At 41.0% G+C, this 17,161-nt stretch overlaps 1 protein-coding gene across 1 annotated transcript; it reads right to left on the bottom strand.

The window, feature by feature from the left end:
* Window positions 1-7,853: 7,853 nt before the first annotated feature.
* On the bottom strand, window positions 7,854-16,078 carry sting1 (stimulator of interferon response cGAMP interactor 1). The gene is made up of 7 exons (XM_035162386.2): window positions 15,680-16,078; window positions 14,539-14,765; window positions 13,939-14,131; window positions 12,035-12,143; window positions 10,864-11,111; window positions 8,628-8,814; window positions 7,854-8,296 (listed from the first exon to the last, which is right to left on the bottom strand). Exons 2-7 carry the CDS (start codon window positions 14,763-14,765, stop codon window positions 8,016-8,018), a joined length of 1,245 nt encoding a protein of 414 aa, XP_035018277.1. The 5' UTR covers window positions 15,680-16,078; the 3' UTR covers window positions 7,854-8,015.
* Window positions 16,079-17,161: the final 1,083 nt, after the last annotated feature.

The raw sequence follows: 17,161 nt of genomic DNA, 5'->3' as shown, positions 1-17,161 counted from the left end.
AGATCATGAACAATTTAACATGCAGTTGCTAACAGATGTTTTATTATTTACAGTGAACACTGAATGACCTCTAATGATTATTTTAAAGTATTAAATGTTGAAATTGTTCCGCCAGGGTGTTGTCTAGTCTGGAGGCATTTAGAGGAGTCTCTTTAAATCTTAGGTCCTGACAGAGTTGCCCCACCTTTTATTTGTCAAAAGCACTAAAGGCTGCGGGATGGAGGAATTTTCCTTATTATCTTTTCAAAGACACAACACAAACTGACAACTAAGAAAAGCTGGTTGGAATCATTAAAAAACTTTCAGGGAATCTCCGGTTGATGGGTTTTTCTTACTATTGCAAAAAATTGAAAGTGCTGATTTCATGTATAAATTGATCAGGTTCTTAGGCCACGGACAAGTCAGTTGTTTACTTTAGGGTCCAGTTTTTTTCCTTAATAACATGTATTAGAGTAACAAAACAATAACATGTCAACAATAAGGCAAAATAAGGGTCGTTTCAGTATTTCTGGCATTAAGGAAAAATCCAGATTGGGGATTAACACTGAAGTTGTCGGCATTCTTTTACATTAGATTACATTACATATAGCTGATGCTTTTATCCAAAGCGACTTAATAACAGTTGGCGAGAACAGTTTGACCATTTATGATCAATCTGCCTTAAATGTTGGCAACTATCATAATAGTTCAGACATTGATCAGTCACTATACCCTTGATTTTTTTCATATAGACAAAAAGCTTTATTATGAAATGTACTGTATAGTCAAACAAGGTGACTATTACAGTAAATATACATAGAAGAAGATTTTAGTGAAAGATACTAGTTCCATCAAATTATCTCTTCTGGTTAGAAGAAACACTTTAATTCATCTTTATGACACTTCCCAGAAAATCAAATTGCTTCTAGTTTTCCCTGAGGCTCTGTGTGTGTGTGTGTGTCAGGTCTAGACATGGTAGCATGAGCCCTACCTTACTCACAGGTGAGTAAGATTTTCTGACACTCGTCATTTAGACTCGTGCACAAACGCACGCACACACCTGGTGGAGCACCGGAGGCGTATCCACTAAACTCAGGATTGTATCATGCGTAAGCTTTACAATAAAAATAGCTTGAATATATATAGCGCCCAAGGACGCTACTCCCACCACTGTGAAACACATTCACCTAAAAGAGGCTCACAATGGGTTGACAAACATACAGACGTCATTAAAACACACCGTGGTTTCCTCGTCTTATTACAGAGTAGGAGAAAAGTCAAACTAGGATCAAGGAAATGTAAACCATCACGCTGGTTGTTGCTGCTTTTCACTGACTGATCAGTTTCAAAATAAGTGTTAAGATTTTATTTCATTCCTAACTTTTAAGAGGTTTGTGGTCTGTTTACATTATTTATGGTAGGCTCAAATTATGGTGGAAAATAAGTATTTGGTCAATAACAAAAGTTCATCTCAATACTTTGTTATATACCCTTTGTTGGCAATGACAGAGGTCAAACGTTTTCTGTAAGTCTTCACAAGCTTTTCACACACTGTTGCTGGTATTTTGGCCCATTCCTCCATGCAGATCTCCTCTAGAGCAGTGATGTTTTGGGGCTGTCGCTGGGCAACACGGACTTTCAACTCCCTCCACAGATTTTCTATGGGGTTGAGATCTGGAGACTGGCTAGGCCACTCCAGGACCTTGAAATGCTTCTTACGAAGCCACTCCTTCGTTGCCCGGGCGGTGTGTTTGGGATCATTGTCATGCTGAAAGACCCAGCCACGTTTCATCTTCAATGCCCTTGCTGATGGAAGGAGGTTTTCACTCAAAATCTCACGATACATGGCCCCATTCATTCTTTCCTTTACACGGATCAGTCGTCCTGGTCCCCTTGCAGAAAAACAGCCCCAAAGCATGATGTTTCCACCCCCATGCTTCACAGTAGGTATGGTGTTCTTTGGATGCAACTCGGCATTCTTTCTCCTCCAAACACGACGAGTTGAGTTTTTACCAAAAAGTTCTATTTTGGTTTCATCTGACCATATGACATTCTCCCAATCCTCTTCTGGATCATCCAAATGCTCTCTAGCAAACTTCAGACGGGCCTGGACATGTACTGGCTTAAGCAGGGGGACACGTCTGGCACTGCAGGATTTGAGTCCCTGGCGGCGTAGTGTGTTACTGATGGTAGCCTTTGTTACTTTGGTCCCAGCTCTCTGCAGGTCATTCACTAGGTCCCCCCGTGTGGTTCTGGGATTTTGTTCACCGTTCTTGTGATCATTTTGACCCCACGGGTGAGATCTTGCGTGGAGCCCCAGATCGAGGAGATTATCAGTGGTCTTGTATGTCTTCCATTTTCTAATAATTGCTCCCACAGTTGATTTCTTCACACCAAGCTGCTTACCTATTGCAGATTCAGTCTTCCCAGCCTGGTGCAGGTCTACAATTTTGTTTCTGGTGTCCTTTGACAGCTCTTTGGTCTTGGCCATAGTGGAGTTTGGATTGTGACTGTTTGAGGTTGTGGACAGGTGTCTTTTATACTGATAACGAGTTCAAACAGGTGCCATTAATACAGGTAACGAGTGGAGGACAGAGGAGCCTCTTGAAGAAGTTACAGGTCTGTGAGAGCCACAAATCTTGCTTGTTTGTAGGTGACCAAATACTTATTTTAACGAGGAATTTACCAATTAATTCATTAAAAATCCTACAATGTGATTTCCTGGATTCTTTCCCCCCATTCTGTCTCTCATAGTTGAAGTGTACCTATGATGAAAATTACAGGCATCTCTCATCTTTTTAAGTGGGAGAACTTGCACAATTGGTGGCTGACTAAATACTTTTTTGCCCCACTGTATATATATATATATGTATATACACTGCTCAAAAACATGAAGGGAACACTTAATCATCACAGGGTTAGGGTTAGGGTTAGCACTTTCAAACCCTATAACACCAAGTCAGTTAAACTTCAGGGATCAATCTGTCCATTTAAGAAGACCAAGTGATTGTGAATCAATTTCAGATGCTTTGGTGTAAATGTGACAACGGAGGCAAAAGCAAGACAAGCCCCAAACAGGGAATGGTTTTACATGTTTTACAGGATGCCACATCCATACGTGCGGTCCGAAGAAGCTTTGCTGTGTCTCCCGGCAAAGTCTCAAGAGAACAGAGGAGACACCAGGGGGCCGGCCGTTACACAAGGAGAGCTGGAAAAGGCCGTAGAACCCCGCAGCAGGACCGGTTTCTGCTCCTTTGTCCGAGGAGGAACAGGAGGAGCACTGGCAGAGCTGTACAAAATTACCTCCAGCAGGCTACTGGTGTGTATTTTCCTGACCAAACTGTCAGAAACAGTCTCCATGAGGACGACATGAGGGCCAGACGTCCTCTAGTGGGACGTGCTCACAGCCCAGCACCGTGCAGCTTGATTGACATTCGCCAGAGATCACCAGAATTGACTGGCGCCCCGTTCTCTTCACAGATGAGAGTAGGCTCACACTGAGCACATGTGACAGGTGTGAAAGAGTCTGCAGACGCTGTGGTAACGTTATGCTGCCTGTTACATCATCCAGCTTGACCAGTTTGGTGGTGGGTCAGTGATGGTCTGGGGAGGCATATCCTTGGAGAGTCAGACAGACCTCCATGTCACAGCCAACGGTAGCCTGACTCCTGTTAGGTACCGGGATGAAACCCTCAGAGCGATTGTCAGACCTTATGCTGGTGCAGTGGGTCCTGGGTTCCTCCTGGTGCAGGACAATGCCCGAGTGTTGCGACAGTTCCTGGATGATGAAGGCATTGATGCCATTGACTGGCCCTCACGTTCCCCTGACCCAAATCCAATTGAGCACCTGAGGGATGTAATGTATCGGTGTATCCAAGTACCACCACAGATTGTCAAGGAGTTCACTGATGATCCAGGTCTGGGAGGAGATCCCCCAGGACACCATCCGCCGACTCATCAGGAGCATGTCCAGACATTGTCTGAAGTGCACACAGGCCCACAGAGGCCATACACACTACTGAGTCACATTAGGAGTTGCCTTGATGAAATTCACACAAGTTGGATCAGCCTGTGATTAAAATATTTTACTTAGATTTTCGGTGTGGTCTGGAATGCAGCCCTCAATGGGTGGATGATTTTGGTTTCCATTGACTGTTGTTTTGTCATTTTGTTCTCAACAAATAATACAAATTACATCAGTAAAGATCCTCAACTTGAATAATTTGTTCGTCTAGATCTGATGTGTGATTTTAGTGTAATATATCCTACTTGCATGACATGAGAGCAGACAGACTGAATAGGTTCACCACTGACATCTGACTCACCTTTCTGGGAAATGTCCCTGCTTCTGTTACATCACAGCTGCCAACCAATCACGGTATGATCTGATGCTGTCATCACAAAGACCTGACACCAAAGGAGGAAGTGTCTCTCTGTAGACCTGCAGGGGAACTACAGGATTTTGTTACAGCATATGCTCGCGACATAACCAAAATGAATTTTGTGTGTGTGTGTGTGTGCTCATATTTATTACCTCTTTAGCATAAATGCTAACACTTTGAGAAGCAGTAGACCTCATAGGGACCAAAGCCTGGTCCTAATGAGGCAAAACGTCGAGCTCCTGGTTAAGGTTAGGGGTAAGATATAAATTGTGGTTCGGTGAAGGTTAGAGTTAAGCAGGAATCTCGGTTAAAGTTAGGGATAATGTTTTTGTTAGGCTGTCCACAATGAATGGAAGTCAAAGCAAAGTAAAAAAAAAGGATAGCTGTGCAAACCTGTGTTTTTTTCTGTGTGCACAATGTAACCATTTAATTCATTTTCAGTTCCAAATGAACACCTAATCTGATGCATAGAAAAGTCCCACTTTCAAAATTATCTTGAACAAATATTTCTGTGTGATGAAGGTCACAGGTTTAATGTTTCATGAAGTCATGGATGACTTGAGCCATTCATGAGCCAGTACGACCTTAACAAGTGTGTCAATAATCACTCAATAACCTCATGAACTGGATCAGATATATCATTAGTTTACATGAGTGCAGGTCACTGATATCCAGTCTCCTGAAATCTCCTGTCAGTAAACAGTCAGTCTCTTACTGTGTGTAAACTCTGCCAGTGTAGTCTATCCACAGAGTCGGCTGATGTCAGGTGGTCGGGGTGTTGGGTTTTTGGTGGAGAACAGGTCAGACCAGTCTCCTGTATCTGATTCGAAAAACTCACATGTCCGCAGCGGAGAGTGTTGTTTTTTAAAATCCTAAACGAAGACACACAAGACAGGTGAAGGTAGAGCGCATACCTACACCACTGTTAACACCCTATCTCGCCATGTCATAGAAAGTGAAATAACATTCCTGGGTCCATCTGTTTATCAGGAACAACTCCAAAATTGAACAGGTGCTTCCATGACTCATGTCCCACCCCTCCACCAAGTTTCAATAAAATCAGTTCTGTAGTTTTTGCGTAATCCTGCTAACAGTCAGACAAACAGCAATAAAAACCAAACCTCATTTGTGGGGGTAAACATGGTCAAAACACAAACTCTTATCAGTGTGCTGTGGAATGTAAGTTATTGACATACACTCGTATATCTGCTTAATGCAGTTAAAGACTTCACAATATCGTGCAGTGCTCAAACTAGATAGAATATATAAAAAGATAGGTACACATTACACGACAACATTTTTAAAAATGATGCTACAAGTGAATGTTCAGATGACAACAGGAAAACACCCAGCAGAATTCAGTTTACAGTAAAATGAAAAGGAGAAAAGAAAGTAAAATGTACATTTGAGGTCCTGAGATTTGTGCACCAACAGTCTCTATAAAAGAAAGCACGTTATGCGTTGTTCAGATTGTGTTATCAAATGTGTCATTCATGGTTAATCACAGCTCCGTCAGTGTGGAGCGAGAAGAGTGAATTTTGAAACCTGTTCAATCCCTGTGTGGAGGAAGCTGGGAGAGAACCTTCACCAGTACCAGAGGATCAATCAGCGCAGGTGAGAGCTGTCTGCGGATTGATCCTCAGGTTTAAAAGGCTCAGGGAGACACTCAGGACCGAGACACACTGAGAGACGCACTGAGAGACACTAAGAGACAAAGCTGCAAAGCCGAGGCACCAGCAGGAAGTGTTGAGATTTATGTTTGGTGTGGACTTTATGTTTCTTATGAAGGGAATAAAATGCTGAAAAGCAACAGCTCCGTGCCATGGTCATCTGCCACACCCTGTATTCTCAAACAGTGTTTTCCAAACTTCTTGACTTGTGACACTCTTTGGAAATTAACTTGGAATCAGGTGAAAAAATGGTACAGCTCTCATGCCTTTCTGTGCATGGGGAAACAGCTGGTCTGATTCTGTCCAAAGGTGACAAAATCTAACACCTGATTTGTGCTAAACTCAGCAGATTAGCTGCAAGGGAACAAGGGCTTTCACCATGAAGTTGAACTATTTCTTTAAAACAAAGATAATAAACCTGTCTTCTTGTAACTCTTGCTTACAAGGAATGGTCTTAGGTTGGAGGTGAGTCATTGTCATTGAACTTGTTTCATTGGAAAGATTTTCAGAGGTCAGAGGTAAACATGAACATTGTTCCTCAAGAAACAGAGAAAAGTTCAAAGAAAGATTCAAATTACATTTCGTGTTACAGAATTTTGTCCATCACCTCTTCAGGTTAGGAACCATGAGCTCATAGAGCATCATGACGACCTGCCAATCTTAACAATCAAACAATGCTCCACTGTTTGATTCCCATTATATTTTTGTCTTTATCGACATGCTACATTTGTACATGAAATGGTCTCAGTGTGCAGTATTCAAAAACGTGTGTTGCTAATGCAGTGTGGTTTGGATCGCATCCTTCTGTCCTCCTCCCCTGTCGGGAAAACATGCGAGCTGTTGACACATCTGATGCAACTTCACCATCCTGTTTCAGCTGCAGCGCTGTTGGTCATGATGTGTGTGTGTGTACATGTGATATGCAGATAAACAGGCATGGTGTCAGGTGTCTCCTGACTGCTTCTTTTGTTTACACTCTTAAAACACACATGTACAGTATATCGTTTTCTCCCCCCGGTCTCCTCTCACACAATTTGCTAATCTGAACCTTCCTAAACTGTCCTCAGTGTTTTTCCCGTTTTTTCTTTGTTCAGGTCTACCTGTGACTTGACTTCCCCATTTTGCCTTCAAAATGATAGGGTCCTTATACTTAAGAATTATAAAATCAACATTTCATGCCTTTAATCCCATGTGGAGGATGTATGGCACAATTTGAATGTATTAACTTGGTCATTGTTAAAAATTAGCTGCTGTGATTTGTTTGAAACATTACCACGGTTACATTTTAGAAATGAGGCTAAGACTACTCAGTGAGCCGTCTGGTAGCGTCAGCCAGAGTACATGACCTCATGCAGCCTTTGTGCTACTCCAGATGATTAATTAAACTATGTATTGAATGGACGTTGGCAGGAGATCATGTCCTGGTGTCTTCAGGGGGAAGGACGATGACAAACTCTTTTAAACAACTTTGTCAAGTTGCAACACTGACGTCGCACTAAAGCATAGTGCACTCCCTCTTCAGACTGTCCCATACTTAAAGATGGATGACAGGACTGCTCCCAAACCCCTAATAACTAATTCAAAAAATTGAATTAGTTATTTAATGCTAAAAAACTGGGTGAAATGTCATGATTGACAGCTGAGACTAACATGTCTTTGGACTGTCAATGCGAAGGACTTATTGTTACATTAAGTCAGTTTACATAGTTTACATAGATTTCTAATTGTATGTGTCAGTACATATACATTTGTTGTGATAGTTTCCGTGTTTACTATTGAGGAACTGTGAACAAATTATTCATTACAGATTAAACACAACTCGTTTTCTGAGAAAAATGTTTTATTTATTAAATATTTTCAGATTACAATTCAGATATACTTCAAACTGTTATAAATGGAGTATGATAATGTAGGCGACCGTGCATGCATACATGCATGTGTGTGTTTATATTCCTCTGACTCCTCTGTGTGTCTGAGCATGTGTTTATGTTGGTCCATCTTCATGTTCGCTCATTTCAACAGGTACCTTCAGGGGTTGAGGCTTCTCCAGGCTGATCATGATGGTGGGCTCCCTGCTCAGTGGCTCTGGGTGCTGCCACCTGCCGTTTAAGTGCCACACACTTGGCTGGACGCTTGAAGTGTTCGCTAACGGGTTCACCGTGTCCTGTTTAGGACGAGGCGTGAGGCAGAACTCCTCTTTCTCCTGCTGCTGCAGGTGTGTGAGGATGGCCTTGGACAGGAAGTGAGAGTCGTCCTTACGCTCATCTAGAGGAAGAGGAAAACATAGTCTGAGGTTTGTTTGAACACACTGCCTCTAATTACTTTCACTGTTTTGAGTTCACCATGTTTTCAATGTGTGTCTGTTAAAATAGGGAGCTTTGAAATTGGCTTTCTCACAACAATCACAAAGATAAACATTCTTGACCTTCATTCTTTATTTTAGTCATACACCATAAACACCCAATTCCTGACTGTCAGTCTTTGTGGAGAGTCAGTAGATAAGCTAAAAACTGAAATGCCCCTAAAAGCAGTCTGTCTCACACTGTGTGGCAAGAGACACAAACACACACAGACACACACTTAGCGGCCCCCTGACCATTGAGCAGGATGAGTGTGTAGCGGTTTCGACACTCCAGCGACTGCTCCAGGATGTTCTGCAGGGTCCTGAAGAAGATCAGCACCTGCTGCCTGCGCTCAGGCTCCCCAAAACCAGCACTGCTCTCCTGGGACATGTTGTAGAGTGTCAGCAAAGGTGTGGCATACTCCACTACACACTCACGGCCCTGTTGACACAAACACGAAAACACAAATCTGAAAACACACATTAAACAACTACACAGAGGTGGATACATTCCCTAGACAGATGATCTTTGAAAAGCTTGTGACACTCTCGCACCAGAAATGTTTGATTACCGTGTTTGACGGATAGATAACTGTATTACAATAAATTATTCTTCCACTGGTGAATTATCAGGTTCAACCAGGAGGTGGTGCTCATGCGGTGTATGGAAGGGAAAGATGCAGGTGAAGGCATTGTACTGGACTAAATATTTAATTTTTGTGTCTCAATGTACAAATCACCTTTGTCAAACAAAAACGTCACTAAATGTCTCAATATATGCTCAAGACGAGAATTAATTTCCTTTTACACTAATATTTAAAGTGAAATAAATTCTAATCAATGGCATAATTAAATTAAGTTTCTTAAAAGTGGTGAAATAACAAATTGTAATTTGGATCAAAAAGCACCCCAGCTAATGTCAGGGCAAGTTTAGAAAAATGGGGTCTACAGAACAGTTCTGCTGTTTTTTTTACATAATGTGAAGACTGTTGGTGAGTGTTTTGTAATTTGCTGATGAACCCTTTTCATAAAATGTAGTTTAATGCATTTTTTTAGTCAGTTCAATGCAATGAAAATTTTTCTCATCAATTCTGCCAGAGACACAAACATAAACTCCACAGCAGCCCACTACAGAGCGAGTCAGTCCCTATCCACAAGGTTGATGGTTTGATCCCTGGTTCCTCCAGTCCGTATGAATGATGAATGACAGAAAAAGCGTTGCATGAATGTGTGTGTAAATGGGTGAAAGCCACTTGAATTGTAAAAGTAAAACTGGAAACCACCCACTAAAAATACAGCTTTCCAAGAAGTTTACACAGTCACTGAACAGCAGTAGGCCCAATAATTAGTTGGTACATCATTTCTTAATAGCTTAAAAGTTTGAGTTGACCTCAAACACCTAGAGCAGAAAGTTTCCTTTGATGTTTGAGTTGTCCAAACTTAATAAAGTTTAGTTAGTTAGTATGGTGAAAATCAGACCATTTTTCCCACTTGGTGGAAGAAAACCTCAGATAGTGTACTTCAATAAAAATTGCAATACAAGAATGTAAGAAAAAAACTGCTCATTTGTCAGAGCAAGAATGTACGCCAGAATATTAGGGCCGAATACAGTCATAACATTATGGGAAAGAAAGTCGAAAAGTAGCTGCTGGTAGTAATCGACTACAGCTCTATCATTGATTAAATCTGCGTTATATTTAAAGAGGTTTTCAGACTCTCAAGAAACAATAAGTTTCTTTACTGATAACGTTCTTTACTGATTACTCATTACTTTATTCATTAATATACTTGGTGTAAGACGGTATTATCAGTCTCATTTTAACATTTCAGAAATAGATTAAAATGAGATCAGGGGAATTTGGAGGCCAGGTCAACACCTTAAAATTGTCATCACCAAAATGTGTGATTTTTACTTCACATTTCAAAAGTCCCACATTTGCTATCATCTTATTTTCTGTAAAATACAGCCACAAATCTGTTCTGGTAATCACTTTGAAATAACTGGAGGCTATTTTTGGTCTGACATGAAACACGGGATGTTTTCATGCAGCCCCAACCTTCCTTTCCCTTCACTGGAATACAGAGCCAGTTCTGAGCCCAGTCACTGTTAGATTTGTTACATCAAAAACATTGAATATAGAACACATTGAAGTACTTTCTTAAAATACTGAAAAAACAATACACAGAAACAGTCCCTTGAGTCTGTCACTTTCCTGTGACTCTCTCTCTCTGTCGCATTCAAGATGAGAAGTCTTTACAAATCTGATCAGAGGAGAAAATATCAGCACACTGAGTCTCTCAGCCCACACTGGCAATAAGAGGACCGACACGGAGTTGAATTATAGCACAAGAAGTTCAGCATTGAAGCTGTAGTTTCTCTGGGAGGTATATTTATCTGCCTGTAATCTGATACTGATGAACTTCTTATCAACTTATTGTGTAAACATGTAACAGTGTAATTTTAGAAATAAACGATCATGCAGTTATTTACCTTCCTCATGTCCTCGCCCACCACTCTGTAGACGCTGTGCTTGTAGACCCGGCCCCGGACCCCTGCCCTGTCAATCTCACTGTTTGGGAGGTTGTCGTGAAAACTAATGTTGTCGTCCTCATCTTCTAACTTGTGCGAGATGTTGGCGTTGAGAGGAATGAGGATCAGGAGCTTCTTGGAGCCGCGCCCCCATGAGGAACCGTTGTATTGATGGGTGGATTGAAATGATGCGATGGAATTCTCCAAACCTGGAAGGACACACACGTCTGTTCATTCACCTTCATTTATATATCTAGGATCACTACAACACAGTGCAAGGTGCAATACTATGATGTAATATTAGGGCCATGCCAAAGAAAAAAATATTTTAAGCTTTCGAAAATAAATTTGTAATATCATGAGAATAATGTCATGATTTTAGGCTACTTGTCATTTTACAGGAAGAATATCAGAAAATCTGGACGTTGGCTATGATAAAATGAGGAATGGTAAATTATTCTTTAGTAAAAGTTTCACAGATAATTAAATACTTCATCTTTTGAAAAATCTGTCTACTCTAAAGAAAGAACCACACAGACTTGAAGGAAATGTTAGTGGTCGAGTGGGAGGTTATCCTTTGTGTGAATTTTGTAGTTTCTCTAGAAACAAAGAGATTGGTTCAAGATTTTTGTGAAATTCCAGTGAGCACTGGTTCTCCTTGTTGCTACAAAATGTTACAAATGTTATTTATAATTTTATTGTGAGGAATCTTTGTGCTCTCTCTCTGAGCTCTGAGAATCTGAAAACACAGAATCACAACTGGTGTTGTTTTATAAACTTTTCTTTATTCTTTTGATATTCTTTTGACTTTTGACTTATAAATGTATGACTTTTTTCCTCAAAGTACTATTACCTTATTCTCAGAATCTATGTATTCCCTTTAGGGGCCCTAATACCCTAGTGCAATGCTATAGCCCTCTGAATATCTTGAGTGTCACCAAAGATGAATGTCTGAGGTTTGAAGTTACCTAATTAACAGGCATATATCTACTTAAACTGTTAAAATGGTAAAATGGTATGGTATTGTGTTAATCCACACATTCTGGTATTCTAATTATAGGTGATTTATTTCAGAGACGAGGAGGATAATCCAAATGCGCATTGTGTGTGTGTGTGTTGTGGCGTTACTGACGTGGCAGCACCAATCGCAAGTAGCCCAGGTAGAAGGACCAGGCCAGGCCGTGGGCTACGTTCATCTTCCTCCCCTCGCAGATGTCTGACACCTCCACCTCCGACGGACCCTGCACACCGACCACATACAGTAAACAGCTGGAAGCACATCACAACACCTCAACCTCTGCTCGGGAGCTGCCTGACACCTTTTGGCAGGACACAGAGAGACAGAGCTGAACCTAATCTATAACGCTGTAAGTTTCTGTAAAGAGTCTGAGAGAAGCTTTGTACAAAAATGATTCAATTCTTTGAGGACAGAATTAGTGCTATCGTCATTCTCGCTGATGAAGATGAATATTGAGTCTATTTTTACTCCACATATATCAATTATAATCAACTGATCCTTCAGGAAGTGTTCTTACATATAAACTCTTCTGTCTGAAGTGTAGTCCTCAAAGTGCAGTTAACTCTCAGATTATGACGTATCTGGTATAAGATGATCTAAACTTATACAGGTTGTGAAGACTGAGATTCCTTTTTCAGTCATCCAGGAAGGGAGACTCATTGATACAGGTCTAACTAGTCAGGACAGGTTTTTTTTGTTTAAGATGTAGAATTTAATATTAATGGTTTTACTGAAAGTAAGTGTAGACCATAGACTGACAGGACAGCTTCTCCTAAACTGAAGCCAAATTGTCTTGATGGCCCCCTGGTGGCTTACTGTAGTACAGGTCAAAAACCATATGGGACATGGACTGCACTAAAAAGTACACGTCAAATGTATGTCCAAGTGCTCATTATTCTGGTTTTAATTCGTTATTTGATGGTATAAAAATGGGATGAGATGTCACAACGGAGGAAGTGGAGACGTGCTGACATTTTCACCAATTTTGCAGGGAATAATTCATAGATCTAGATGAAAGAAGTAAGGCATATTAAGGAGGCTTATATCTGTCAGTGTGTACAAGTTGGTGCTGTTGGACTGAATCTATTGGACTGTTGGGACTTATGTTACGAGGGAGGTTGGCCTGGGATGATGTAACACACTCTCTAATGATCCTGTAGTCTTGCCTGTACGCTCACAGTTATATTGAAACTCTTTTGTCTTTTGTAAGACAAGATAGTGTCTTTGAAGTAGAAGTGGACAAAAGGGAGAGCAGCTGTGCCACTGAGCAGGATGAGGGTCATGGCATGAGGGTAAACTGCCAAGCAAAGCAGTGGAACCAGTCAATCCAGAGCCACATTCGATGGAAAGTCTGGTGAAACAGACATGTTGCTCTTGTTGCGGCACTTGGAGCTGTGAATACTGGGGTTTAATATTTGAATGTCATCATGTCTATAGGTAAATGACTCCATGGACGTCATGTAAGATGTTGTACTAACACCAGTGTTTAATTTCTGTCTGTGTGTGACAGTACTGAACATTCGCCCTCTCAAAACTGTCTTTGATTAGCTTTTCTTAGCCACATCAGAAACATTTTTCTGGGGCAGTGACTAGTAGTGAAACAGAAACTGAATGACACTGACTCATAGTTATAAGGAGTACAGTATTGTCTGGAACATAGACAGAGAGCTGTAACCCAACCTGTCAACTAGGCCTGTACTTACCAGAGATAATGACAGTTACTGTACATAAGTGATGCCTGCTGCTGTACCACTGTTCTTCTATGTTGTGTAATGGTTGTTGTAGTTTATCTTTTTCAAATTGCTTATGAATTACATTCCCCAAAGCACATTGTTGGATGTTACAGCTTTCAGTGTTTAAATGTGTACTAATGTCAGCCTGAAAGGACACTTAAACATCTGTCATGTAATGGTTAAAATATAGTTTTTTTAGTCTTTGTACTAAAGTGAAAGGGACCAAGACCCCAGAAAATACAAAACCAGTGGTGTTTGTGTTTGTGTGTCAGGTCTGGATCTCACCAGGACTCCCAGGCTTTTAAACAGCGCGTAAAGAGTTGAGGCCAGAAGGAGGACTTTCCAGCACTGGCCTTGGTTGGACAGTGGTTGTCCATCCAGGTAGAGCAGAATACCTGCCAGCCCGGCAGTCAGCACAGTCTTTCCCTCCAAGCCACAGGCAGGAAGCACATGGCTCAGCAGCCCTCTACCTCGATACCTGGTAAGAAAAAAAAACATATAAACTGAAGGAATGAGGGCTGTGTGTGTGTGTGTGTGTGTCCTACACTTATGTTTACATGTAACCACATTGATAGAAAGGGTTTGGCAGCAAACGTTTTGAATTTAAAACTGATCTACTCTGTCCAGAGAGGAAAGAGTAAACCAGACAGTAAAGAGCTAGGAGCACTAGAGCTAGGAATCAGGGTTTAATTGTCAGTGGGTTTGAGCAACACGCCAGATATTACGCCAGATCACTGAGCCATGGTTTAAGCTAAAAGATCAATTAAAATGGCTTTCAACAATGCTAAAAGAAAGGTACTGTTTAGAGATATATCAAAAGAAAACACAACCACAAGCATTGAACACTTGAATCTGTCTCTTCTCTTACTCCAACTGATCTCTCACCTTGTGTTTGAATGGTACAGCATCTCCTCTGCCAGCAGACAGAGCCCGTGCAGCAGAGGGCCAAGGGTCAGGATGAGTATTACCATAGCAACCCAGCCAAATAACCTTTCAGGAGACAGAAACATGATGCATCCCACTGTTATGGCAGCCAGCACCGCTGCACACATCTTAGGCAAAGTCCCACGAGGCTTCGGGATGAGAGCGTCTTGATCTCGGTGGCATTGCATCTGTGGGGGAAGAGACATCTGGTGTCAGGAGTCCTTTTATAAAAAAACAGCTGTAACACTTAGTATGCAGAGCTAGCTGACCAAGAAAACCTACTTGAACCCGTTTGAATGAAGTCTAAACTATGTGGAAGTCAAGTGAGACTTCATCAACCCTTATACCGACTGAGAAAATTTGGGTGGCGAGGAACACTTCCTCTCTGTAAGTTCTTCAAGTGCCACCTTCTAGATTTAACATTGAACATTTAGATTTAACATTTGACATAAGGTTGAAATTTAATATTTACATTTAACATTGACATCATCTTCAATATATTTTTTACAAAATATGTAAATATGACAAACTTCGCATATATTGTTGTAAATCTGGTAAAAAGGTGACTTTAAAAAATACACACCACTTTTTAACATGTGTTGGAGCTAAAATTGGTGAAAAGTTGCTGTTATCTTCAGCATGTGCCTTACAATCGGCACCCCCCACCTTCTGTCTAATTCAGAAGGTCCAATTTTAAAAGTACTGTACACACCATCCTCAAACAGCCATGAAAGACTGAATAGCCTCATTGCTTTCTACTCTGGTTTCCGGTGCAAGTTTGTCTTTAGTTGTGCCACTGTTTAATGAATGAATGCTTTGGCCAACCTCTGTCGAAAATAATAATGCGTCTTAATATGTTCTGAGTCACCAGTCTCAAGAATAACAGGGTCACTACTATTTGTAATCTCAGTTTGCGGCAGCTCATACTCACACAGAGTTTGGTACATCATCCAGAGAAAGGTCTGTGATTTGAGTTGCCTCTTCTTGTCCTTCGTTTTAAGTCATGCAAAAAGTCTAAACATAACTTGGACTGGTTTGTCTAAATCTATGAAAGGGGAATTATAAAATGAAACAAGAGAAAGAAATGTATGAAAGGACTCACCTTGGTTAGTTTTCTGGATCCTGATTAGAGAGACTCCTTCTCTTGTTCTTCTGCCTCTCGTCTCCTCTCGTCCTCTCCTCTGCCCGACCTTTTATCATAGTCCAACACTTTCAGTTTTAATTACCGGTAAATCAGCCCTCTGCCTGTACTCACTCCATTTGAACACGTGTGCACTTGTTCACATTTCCTTCCGCTCTGTACACCTATCAGCCACAACAGTAACACTGCTCTCTATGTTTTGGTTGATCTGTGTGTATATACAGTGTACCTCCTTGTTTCAACAACACCAGCTGTGCTTCTTTGTTTTCAGATTCTCAGAGTTTAGAGAGAGAAAGCGCAAAGATTTCTCACAGCAAAACTATTCATAACATTTCGTAACACTTTGTCACTTCGCTGTTGCCAAGTATTTCACAACTGAATAGGTGTTGGTGCCTCCTTCTTTGCGTCATCTGTACATAAAAGTGTAAAAACAACATCCTGTGTGAGACGTGTTGCTCTTCAAGTCTTTGAACCTCTTTTGAGGGGTTTGAGGGAGCTGCAGGCATCTCTCAGTTTTATTTAGACATTGTTTTTAGTGTGTTAATCTGCCAAAAGATGATCCAAATTTAGTTAATTTAGGTGAAAGGGATCCATTGACATTAATTGAATATAAAATAATCCTAGTGATGTTTTCGCGAGTGTGTTTCATCTAAATTATACAAATTGTTGTTTTATTTACCCTAGAATGGGCCCTTTATATTGAAATACTTTATATTTACATCAGGAGCAGGTCCTCTCTATGGAGGCTGCCATGTTTCTTGTAGTAGCCCAGACTGGACAAACTAAACAGCCTTTGAATTTTATGAAAACTGAAGGTTACCACAGGTTCTCTTTCATGTTTGGAAGGGGAGGATGAGGTGAGTGGTGTTCAGCTGCAACATGCAACTTCACCACTTTATGTCACTTTAAGTGGTGAATTTGTCTGATTTATTTTCAGAAAATCTTTAAGTTTGCCATGATATCTAGTTTGTTTCTTATCACTCTCTCTCGGGTTAAGCATTGTAATGGAGGTTCGCCCAGATTGTTATTGACAAGGGCCTGGGGTCCTAAAACAACCAAAGCTAATTGTCTCAGGGGGGGGATTTATTGCTGGACCCACAATGTACATGGAAGCTTTTTTCACCCCAGCACCCACAGACCAACCAGTACTATACAAGAAAGGATTAGGCTGCTTAACTTACGGATATAAAATTAATAGGCAGCACTTTTGATAATTAAGCACGTAAAATCACCCTATTTGAACTGCTTGTATACAGTATATACATGTGGTGAGAAGGGGTTGCAGTTAGACATTGCAGTTAAGCATGAGACTGCAGAGCCATGTGCACACCATTCAGTCCATGGTGCACACAGAGAGATCACAGAAACTGAAAAGAACATTTAAGAAGCCAGGAATTAGGGTTAGGGTTACGGTTAGGCCCTAACCCTTCAGTGAAAGCTGTA

The sequence above is a fragment of the Hippoglossus stenolepis genome, chromosome 7, assembly GCF_022539355.2.
Source record: "Hippoglossus stenolepis isolate QCI-W04-F060 chromosome 7, HSTE1.2, whole genome shotgun sequence".
Classification (NCBI taxonomy): domain Eukaryota; kingdom Metazoa; phylum Chordata; class Actinopteri; order Pleuronectiformes; family Pleuronectidae; genus Hippoglossus; species Hippoglossus stenolepis.
The sequence above is the reverse complement of the archived record's forward strand: the minus strand, read 5'-3'. Positions and strand labels throughout refer to the sequence as shown.